Source organism: Leopardus geoffroyi, chromosome B4 (assembly GCF_018350155.1).
Source record: "Leopardus geoffroyi isolate Oge1 chromosome B4, O.geoffroyi_Oge1_pat1.0, whole genome shotgun sequence".
NCBI lineage: Eukaryota > Metazoa > Chordata > Mammalia > Carnivora > Felidae > Leopardus > Leopardus geoffroyi.
Window position 1 is genome coordinate 142,202,529 of NC_059341.1, and position 10,107 is coordinate 142,212,635.

The 10,107-nt window shown below is 66.4% G+C and overlaps 1 protein-coding gene across 1 annotated transcript; it reads left to right on the plus strand.

The window, feature by feature from the left end:
• Window positions 1-2,210: 2,210 nt before the first annotated feature.
• On the plus strand, window positions 2,211-9,779 carry PANX2 (pannexin 2). Its single transcript, XM_045463535.1, has 3 exons — window positions 2,211-2,479; window positions 6,503-7,960; window positions 8,489-9,779. The coding sequence occupies exons 1-3, from the start codon at window positions 2,254-2,256 to the stop codon at window positions 8,830-8,832; spliced, it is 2,028 nt and encodes a 675-aa protein (XP_045319491.1). The 5' UTR covers window positions 2,211-2,253; the 3' UTR covers window positions 8,833-9,779.
• The last annotated feature ends 328 nt before the right edge of the window (window positions 9,780-10,107 follow it).

A 10,107-nucleotide genomic window follows, 5' to 3' on the forward strand; every position in this document is an offset into this window, starting at 1 on the left:
GCTAAAGGAGTAATACTACCTATGGAATTTGCTTGGGTTGCAATCTTCTGGTACGGTCATCTGAAATCTCCAGATTATAGATGACTTCACCAATTCACGGCAACACCGAAATGAAGCACATTTCAACATATCTGCTTGAAGGCCATGGAAGAATGAGTGTGGAGGGTAAGCTGTCCTGCTCCTAGAGGGACACTGGGATGCCTTTGAGATCTCACAAAGAAAAAAAAAACTACAAACCATAAAACAAACAAATAAAACAGTGGTCTTGACTACATCTAAATCGAGGATTCCTATCCAGATCCCATGGCTAGACCCAACAGACAGACTTGAAGGAGGCCTTACAATGGATTAACCAAAAGGCTGATGTAAGTCCAAGACCTCTTCCAAATGAACCACAGACAGGGACTCTCGATGTGCAGAAGGCTTGACCAGGCGATAACCCCACTGGTAACCAGAAAAAGGCAAACTGAAAACACTGAAACCACATTCCAGCCCTTAGGGTGGCAGATGCCAGAAAGCAAATAATGACAAGAGCTGGGAATGTTAGGGGACAGAACCTCTTTTTTCTGGGGAAGAGTGTGGTCCAGCCTTTCTGGAAAGCAACCTAGTAAGTGCCCAGCAGGACCGCTGGCAGGGGGAGGGGGGAGGGGGGAGAGGGGAGGGGGGAGGGGGGGTGTCCCAGAGGGCTGTAGGGATGTCCATGCCATTATCCAGGGCCACCTGGGTTAGATGGGGAGTGTTTGGGATATCTAGGGACCATCTAGGTTATTTTTGAGGGTGTCTGGCTTATCTGGGGGGGGGGGGTCTGGATTATCTGGGGGATGTGAGGGTTATGGGGGGGCATCAGGGGTTTGGGGGTGTGGCTGGGTTATCCAGGGGCAGCTGGGCTTTAAGGGAGTTGGGTTGTATGTGGGTGTCTGGGTTGCAGGGGGTGGGTGCCCATGTTACTGGAGGGATGGGAAATTGAAGGCAGCCCCCTCAGTAAGTAGTAGACAAGTAAAACGGGCTGGAAGCCAAGGGTGGGCATCCATCGTTCAGAAACATAATCTTGAAAAGCGCAGAGACCCTCAAGAAAGGTGGAGACACGCAGAGTGTGGACAGAGTGCAGGGTTGGTGCCGGGGGGGGGGGGGGGGGGGGGGGGGGGGGGGGGGGGGCCCCCTCTGTCAGCCCCCACGCGGGGCTGTGGGCTGACTGGCTCACCGCAGTGGTCCGGGACCTGTGAACATTGGTGCCCAGGACACAGGAACTACAGAAGCAAATTAAAGCTGCGACCAGAAGTATCTCACAAAGGCAGCACATGTGTGTCCCAAAATAGTGGGAAGGGGACCGGCCATGAAAGAATCGAAGGAAACACTGACGAACCGCCGCGGGTCTTGCAGGCAGCGGGGCAGACCCCGAAGTGTGCGCGCAGTTGTTCGGGAGGACGCCGGGGGAGTGGGTGGGTGGGTGGGGGGGCGGTGGCGGGGACGAAGGTCAGGAAGGGATGCCAGCACCCCAGAGCCTCCCCCGGGAGCTGGCACAGGCCGGCCCCCAGCGTGTCTGTCGAATGAGGCAAAGGGACAAGTGGCTGGGGCGGGTGACGGGGAGGAGGTGCAGGGCAGGGTAGGAAGCGGGGCCGCGGGAGGTGATGCGGGGCGGGCGGGAAAGACGCCCCGCAGTGTCCGCGGGCCGCGGCCCCAGACCGGGGAGGGGTGCCCAGGCCCCCGCGCGCGCGTCCAGGCTCCGGGCAGGGAGTTGGCGGAGGCGGCCGGAGGCGGGACGACGACACCCCCTCCTCGCCGGGGCGGCTCCCGCGGCCACGAGCCGGGCGAGGCCCCCACCCCGAGCAAGAGGAGGAGGGGCGAGCCGGCGTTAATTCATTTTATTTAATTTAAATCTTTTTTGCAAAGTCATCGCCCGCGCCGCAGCTGCGTGGCGGGGGGAAGGGGGGGCGGGGGGCGGGGGGGGCGGAGCCACGCCGCGAGTCGCCGCAGGTAAACAGCCCCCTCCCCGCGGTGGGAGCGGGGCCCCGGCCCCAGCCAGGGACAGCGGCCGCCGCCCCCGCCGGAGGGACGCGCCAGGCCCGGCCGGGGCTGCAGCCGAGGCGGGGGCGGCGGGGGCGCGGGCGGCCGGACCCCTGCCGCGGGGGCGGCCGAGCGCCCCCCACCGCCGCGCCGGCCCGGCGCCCGCCCCCGCCGCGCCCCCCGCCCCGCCGCCCCGCGCCCCCCGCCCCGCCGCCCCGCCCGCGCCCCCGGGCCGCGCCCCCGCCCCCCATGCACCACCTCCTGCAGCAGTCGGCGGACATGGCGACCGCGCTGCTGGCCGGGGAGAAGCTGCGCGAGCTGATCCTGCCGGGCGCGCAGGACGACAAGGCGGGCGCGCTCGCCGCGCTGCTGCTGCAGCTCAAGCTGGAGCTGCCCTTCGACCGCGTGGTCACCATCGGCACCGTGCTGGTCCCCATCCTGCTCGTCACCCTGGTCTTCACCAAGAACTTCGCAGGTGAGGCTGGGGGCGCGCCCCGAGTCCCCGCCCCGGCGGCCCGCCGCCGGCCACCCGTTCGGGCCCGGGTTGGGGCTGGGGCTGGGGGTGGGGGTGGGGGGCCTCCCAGCGCGCCCCCGAAGGCCGCCCCCCTCCTCCCCGCATCGTCGCCCCTGTGTCGCCAGGCGCCCGGGGCTGCCTGCGAGACCCCTCTCTCCCCCTCCCCCCCCCCCCCCCCCGCCTCGGATGCATTGTTCCCACTCTCCGTGCGCGCCCGCCAGCAGCGGGTGGACCCGTCCGGGACCCGGTGGTCTCAGGCGTAAATGAGGCTCGGGGTCTGGCAGGCGAGCCCGGGAGGGGGAGTGGGCAGGCTCTGAGCGGAGGAGGAGTGGAGAGAAGGACAGCTGATGCCAAAGGCCGGCAGAGCGCCCGCGCGGCAGGCAGAGTGCGGGGGGCCGGGCTTGCCGCGAGGGTCCCTGAGAAGCGGGCGGGTTCCGGCCGGCGGCGGGGAGAGGCCTTGGTCCGGGCGCCGCGAGCCCGCGAAGGGACGCCGCGGAGGTCCGGGAGGCTGGGCCGAGCACCGTGCTGGTGGGTAGTGGACCCTCCTGGCCAAGCCGGAGGCGGGGAGCCTGTGAGGCCGGTGCAGGTGGAAGACGGGGCTCGACAGGGGCAGAGACGGGAACCAGCACAGGGGGAGTCCGAGATGTCGAGGCCGCAAGTGGCTGTCAGGGGGCCAACCAGGGTTTAGGTGGGTTGAGGAGTGGGAGGAGGCACGCGGCGGGGGCGGTGAGGAGGAGGAGAGTGGTGGACAGTGCCCCGGCCCTCCCTAAGGAGCCGGTCGGTTGGCCAGGCGGAGGCCGCTGGCTGGCTGGAGGCAGGGAGTGGCGCCCCCCCACCCAGATCTGGCTGGCGATGGGTCCGGGGGGGCCCCTCAGCATTCCACTGGCCATGCTTGAGGGCCAGAGGTGCCGGCCCAAGGCAGAGGGGGTGGGGGCTCCTGTGCACCCATCCAGGAGGGACATGTGACCCTGTCCCCTGAGTGACATTGGCAGACCTTCTTGCACTCTGCATTGGTTCTGCCCCAAAGGGCTCGCTTTTTAGGGGTCCTCATGACCTGGGAACTCCAGACCTGAGTGGAGTACGTGCTCAGACACTCAGACACACCCAGGACAAGACATTCCCTCGGGGACGGGAGGCTCCACGTGCTCAGACACAGGGGTGACCCACAAGTGTCACTCAGGGCACATGTGGATGTGTTCCGTTTCTAATGCTACTGGATCAAATATGCACAAACTTGGTGATTCAAAACAACAGAACAGCTGTCACAGTCTGGGGACCACAGGTGCAAAATCCAGGTGTGGGCGGGGCCTGGCTCCCAGAGGCTCCGGGGAGGGTCCCTCCTGCCTCTCCAGTTTCTGCGGCTTCCTCACCCAGTCTCTGCTTCCATTTTCTCAAGGGCACCTCCTCCCTAGGTGTCTGGGTCCAAATTCCTCTTTTTTACGAGGACTCCAGTCATTGGGTTGGGGCCACCCTACTCCAGTGTGATCTGATCTCGATCACATCTGCAAAGACCCTATTTCCAAACAAGGTCAGATTCACAGGTACCAGAGGTCGGGACTTGGAACATCTTTTCGGGGGACACGATTCTGTCCCCTACAGATGTGCACAGTGGGGCAGGCTCAGGACTGTCATCCTCAGGTGACTCTCCTGTCTCCTCCATTCTGAGGTTCTGTGAGTCCAGCTCACCCCGTGTGGAGCCTCAGCGCCCCTCTGCATCCAGCCAGGCTTGGGCTGCTGGCGTTTCCCAAGTTCATCCTTCATCCCTGGTCCGGGGGGGCGCCCTGAGCCTTCCTGTGGCGGCCTGCCCCTCCACATTGACCTACATTTGCACACTGACACGCATGCGTCCACCTGGGCCCCTGAGCATGGACAAGGCAGGCCTTGTGAGCCTGGCCCCCTGGGACCTGGCATGCCCCGTGGAACACGCCTGGCCTTGGAGGTCCAGGGCTGCCCCAGGATAGTGTGTCCCAGATCACGGAACGAAGCAGGGCTGGCTCCAGCTGATCACGTGTTGTCTCTGGCGTCGCTGAGATGCGTTGCTCCAGCGGTCGCTCCCCTCGCCTGGACTAGGTAAGGTTCGAGGCAGGACAGTGGCCTTGTCGTAGTCTGAAGTGACCCATCTCCTGGTGCTTCACACAGAGCTTAGAAGCACCCACGTCCCCTCCCCCTCCCCAGGCCCAAGGACAGTGGGGCGCAGGAAACAGCGCCCTGCAGGCAGGAACCACATGTCCACAGCGTGAACTTCCAGGAGAGACCCTGTGACGACACATGGGGACGGGCTGGGGCAGGACTGCAAGAGGGACACGAGGTCAGAGGCTCTGGAGGCCCCTCTGCCCAGCCCCCGCCCCGGACAGGAGCACACTTGGGGACCCCGTCCCCCCAGCACCATATCAGCATCCATCTGTGAAGGTGTCGGCCCAGGGGCAAGCGTCCAGCATGCGCCCTGTTGCGGCCAGAAGGATCCATGACCCGCCTGCTGGGAGCTGGCTGGGGGCACGGGCCTCCAACACTCCCCCGCCGACCCTGCCCAGGGTGGATGCCTGGTGCCTGGGTCCTCGCTGCGTGAGGGTCCCCCTGGAGCAGGGTTTGCCCATCGGGGACACGACAGTAAACATTGTGGCACCACCCAGCGTGGTGAGGCGCTGATGCGGTGGCACCGGTCTCCTGGCCTAGAACCTGGCACATCCCCAGGGTGGGGGGCAGCGGGCAGCAGGAAGACCCCATGGCTCCCGGCCGGGGTTGCTACGAGCAGCCCCCCCCCCCCCCGCCACACCAGCACCGACCCCTGAGCAGTGGACAGAGGGGCCAGATGGGCAGACAGCCTCAAGGGAAGCCGGGTTCCTCAGACGTTATACGGGGTCCGCGCAGGGGGACTGACAACTGCTTTTTCTTGAAGTGGCCCCACGTGACCTGGGTGTGCCACTCTAGCCTGGAGGCGTGCAGGTGTCCCCAGAGTGTGTGCCCTTTTCCAAAAGAAAAGAAGGCAAGCGCTTTGCCCCTCCCAGGACTGGTGAGCCTGAGGTCCCGGGGGAGGGGGGGGGTGCTGAATGGTCTCGGGGGAGGGGTGCCACACATGTCAGGGGCCAAGTCTCCCTGGGAGGACGTGGGGGCCACGAGCCAGGTCTGGGGGTAGGATCTCGGCAGCACTGGAGGAAGGCCGCTGACCCGCTCTGCATGGTGAGAGGGGTCCAGCTGGCCCGATGGCAGAGTGGCCGGGTCCTTCAGCGGCCATGAGCCTGGGGAGCCAATGCTGCAGACGCACCGAGCCTGCCAGGTGGGGGCCCCCTGCAGCACCAGACGCATTCTTTTACTGTGGTTTTTGTGCCCGTCATCACCGGGGAGGGAAAACAAAGCCCAGGACGGCCACTTTTCCCGCAGTTCGGGCGGCATCCACTGTTCCTGGTGGCAGACACCGCGGTCCTGCTGGTGAGGCTTCGTGTCAGGTTCCAGGTCCCTGCCCTTGCCCACCTAGCGTCTGGGATTCCCAGGTCTGCCGTTCTCCGGGACAATGGGTCTTGGACAGGCACCCCTCACCCCTGCACGGCAGGCAGGGCCCACATCTATAAGTGCCCCTGGCCAGGTGGGACCTGCCCCGGCCATCTGCCCTCTTAAAGATGAAGCCGCGGGCAGTGCAGGGCCAGGGGTCTAACTCTGCCGCCAGAAAAGGGCCCTGGGCCGAGGGGCCTGTCCTGCTGCCCTCTGGGATTGGGTTTCCCCCCGTGCACACAGAGACTCTTTGGATACGGAGAGGGACCTGAGGTTTGAAGTGCAGGTCAGTCGCGGGTGGGGGCTGGGGCTGGCAGGGCTGTACCCCCCCCCCCACCCTGTGCCACAGCCAACTGCTGGGGGGTGGGGGTGGGGGGGAACCTGGGTGAGACCTCCGTGCCCCGGGCTGGTCGTAAGGGATGGAGCATCTCCTGGGCCCCGGACCCTTTCTGTGTGGGGAACAGCAGGCCCCAGCCCGAGTCTCCTGTCTGCCCCCAGAGGAGCCCATTTACTGCTACACGCCGCACAACTTCACTCGCGACCAGGCGCTGTACGCTCGCGGCTACTGCTGGACGGAGCTGCGGGACGCGCTGCCCGGCGTGGACGCCAGCCTGTGGCCGTCGCTGTTTGAGCACAAGCTGCTGCCCTACTCGCTGCTGGCCTTCGCGGCCATCATGTACGTCCCCGCACTGGGCTGGGAGTTCCTGGCCTCCACCCGCCTCACCTCGGAGCTCAACTTCCTGCTGCAGGAGATCGACAACTGCTACCACCGCGCCGCCGAGGGCCGCGCCCCCAAGATCGAGAAGCAGATCCAGTCCAAGGGGCCCGGCATCACGGAGCGCGAGAGGCGCGAGATCATCGAGAACGCCGAGAAGGAGAAGAGCCCGGAGCAGAACCTGTTCGAGAAGTACCTGGAGCGCCGCGGCCGCAGCAACTTCCTGGCCAAGCTGTACCTGGCGCGGCACCTGCTGATCCTGCTGCTCAGCGTGGCGCCCATCTCCTACCTGTGCACCTACTACGCCACGCAGAAGCAGAACGAGTTCACGTGCGCGCTGGGCGCGTCCCCGGACGGGCCGGCAGGGGGCGCGGCGGCGGGGGCGGCCGCCGTGCGCGTCAGCTGCAAGCTGCCGTCCGTGCAGCTGCAGCGCATCGTGGCGGGCGTGGACATCGTGCTGCTGTGCGCCATGAACCTCATCATCCTCGTCAACCTCATCCACCTCTTCATCTTCCGCAAGAGCAACTTCATCTTCGACAAGCTGCACAAGGTGGGCATCAAGACGCGCCGGCAGTGGCGCCGCTCGCAGTTCTGCGACATCAACATCCTGGCCATGTTCTGCAACGAGAACCGCGACCACATCAAGTCGCTCAACCGGCTGGACTTCATCACCAACGAGAGCGACCTCATGTACGACAACGTGGTGCGGCAGCTGCTGGCCGCGCTGGCCCAGTCCAACCACGACGCCACGCCCACCGTGCGCGACGCGGGCGTGCAGACCGTCGACCCCAGCGCCAACCCCGCCGAGCCCGAGGGCTCCGCCGAGCCGCCAGTGGTCAAGCGGCCGCGCAAGAAGATGAAGTGGATCCCCACCAGCAACCCGCTGCCCCAGCCCTTCAAGGAGCCGCTGGCCATCATGCGCGTGGAGAACAGCAAGGCCGAGAAGCCCAAGCCCGTGCGCCGCAAGACGGCCACCGACACGCTCATCGCGCCGCTGCTGGACGCGGGGGCGCGCGCCGCGCACCACTACAAGGGCGGCGGGGGCGACGCGGGGCCCGCCCCCGACAAGAAGCATGCGCGCCACTTTTCCCTGGACGTGCACCCCTACATCCTGGGCACCAAGAAGGCCAAGCCCGAGGCCGTGCCCGCCGCCGCCCTGCCCGCCTCCCGGAGCCAGGAAGGGGGGTTCCTGTCCCAGGCGGAGGAGTGCGCGCTCGGCTTGGCCGCAGCCGCCACCAAAGGTAGGCAGCCGGGCCCCCCGGGCCCCGGGGAAGGCAGCCCCCCCGCGCGCCGTCCTCCCGGAACCGTGTGAAAGGCGCTGAGGAGCCGGCTGGGTGCGCGAAGCTGGTGGGCGGCTGGGGGGTGGGGGGTGGGGGGGCAGCCTCCAACCTGAGGGGACATTGCAGGCGGGCCCTGCCGGGCCCCCGTAAAGCAGATAGGAGAGCCCCAGGGGGATAGGACAGTAGGGTCACTCCGGCTCCAGAGAAGGGTCTGGAAATGGGCACTGCCGCTCCCGAGGCCGCGGGAGATTGAGCCCAAACAGGCTGGGTGAGAGGTGGTGGCGCAGAGGGGGTCGGCCTGGCTCCGCCTGGCTAAGGAGGCTGAAAGAGAGAGAATCAAGCCCTCGCGGGGCACTCGGGGGGGGGGGGGGGGGGCGGCCTTAAGCCACAGCCCGCCCTCCCACGGCCAGCCTGCCGCGGTGGGTCTGCCCCGGTGGAGAGAGGGGTGGCCCGAGGGTGTGACGTGCCCGTGTTCCTGGCTGTTGGCAGACGCTCCGCTCCCCGAGAAGGAAATCCTGTACCCCGCAGAGCCAGCCCGCGCCACGCTTCCTCCCGGGGGCCCGTTTCACGTTTGCTCGCCCCCCGCAGCCCCCGCCACAGCTCCTCTGTCGCCAGCCAGCCTGGGCAAGCCCGACCCCCTGGCCATCCTGAGCCGCAACGCCACGCACCCGCTGCTGCACATCAGCACGCTGTACGAAGCCCGGGAAGAGGAGGACGGGGGCCCCCGGGCCCCCCCGGACGTGGGCAGCCTCATCGCCATCCCCCCGCCCCAGCAGATGCTCATCGCCACCTTTGACGAGCCCAGGACAGTAGTGAGCACTGTGGAGTTCTGAGGGGCAGGGCTGCCCGGCCGCCACAGAGCAGCGCGTGGCCCGGCAGTGCCGCTGACCGCAGCCCCGAGTGGGTGTGGCCCCTCTGCTTTGCCCCCCAACCGCCCGCACCTCCTGGCCTCCTGTCCGCATGCCACGGGGCCCGGCACCTTGCCCACCCGGCCCCCGAGGCAGCACCACCGGGGTGCTGGCCGGGCCAGGGGCTGGCCTCGACCCCAGCGGAGCCCTCAGCCGGCAAGGCCTGGAGCCGCCTTCCCCTCCCCCCGCAGCAGGCGCTCAGCTGTGAGATTGAAGAGTGTATTTTTTTAGTCCATTTTGTCTTGGGTCCGGGAGGCCGGCCCTGAGGGGCCAGGCTGTGGCAGGACGCCTCTGGGCCTGAGCCTGGAAGGAGGCTGGGGGTGAGCACACCACCAGGCCTAGCCGTGCCCGAGCGGCCATGCTCAGGTTTCCCCGCTGCAGGGACCAGGAGCCCCGGGGCGGGAGGTGCCGGGGCCCCCCCTCCATCAGATCAACATATGCACTTTCTCCTGGTACCCCGACATACCCGTACTTTATTTTACTATGATTACTGTGACTACCGAGTGTACGTAGTATCAGGACACAGGACGGTGTGTGCGTGGGCGCGTGAGCGAGAGGGCGAGGGCGCCAGCGTGCAGGTGGATGTGTGCGTGAGTGGGCACGAGCGGGCGGGCGCCAGCGCGAACACACGGGTGTGTGACTGGGCACGGGGCTGAGACGGTGTGGACGCCAGCGTGCAAGGGAAGGAGTCCAACGCAATAACCACGTCCCCCCACCCAGGCCACCAGCCCCCCACCCGAGGGCCCACGCTGCTTCCCGTGGGCACCCAGGGCTGGCGCTCGGAGGGTCTGTCCCTATTACCTCAGCCACGGTGACAACGTGACAGTATTAACAAGGTAGCACCGAGCATATCAATAAATATTATTCTGATACCGCCCGAGTCCCGTGTGGTCCGCCTGCAGGAGGCCTGTGCTCTGAGCTTCCTGCGTCAGGGCGCCTCCGCTCACCACGGTCACGGGAGGTCGTGGGAGGTGCCCCGCTGCCCTCCAGGTCACCTTGGGGGCTCTACCGCACCCACAGTCAAGCGTTTATCACTTGTGGTTGACAGGTCGTGGCCTCTAACATGCACGCCCTCTGCGCCATGGGGTGACTCAGGTGAGTCCTGCCCCATCGGGGCTCGCAGACGCAGCAAAGACCAAGGCATGAGCCCCCAGGAAGCTGTCCCCTCCATCGGATGCTTGGGGGGCAGGGGCCTGTTGG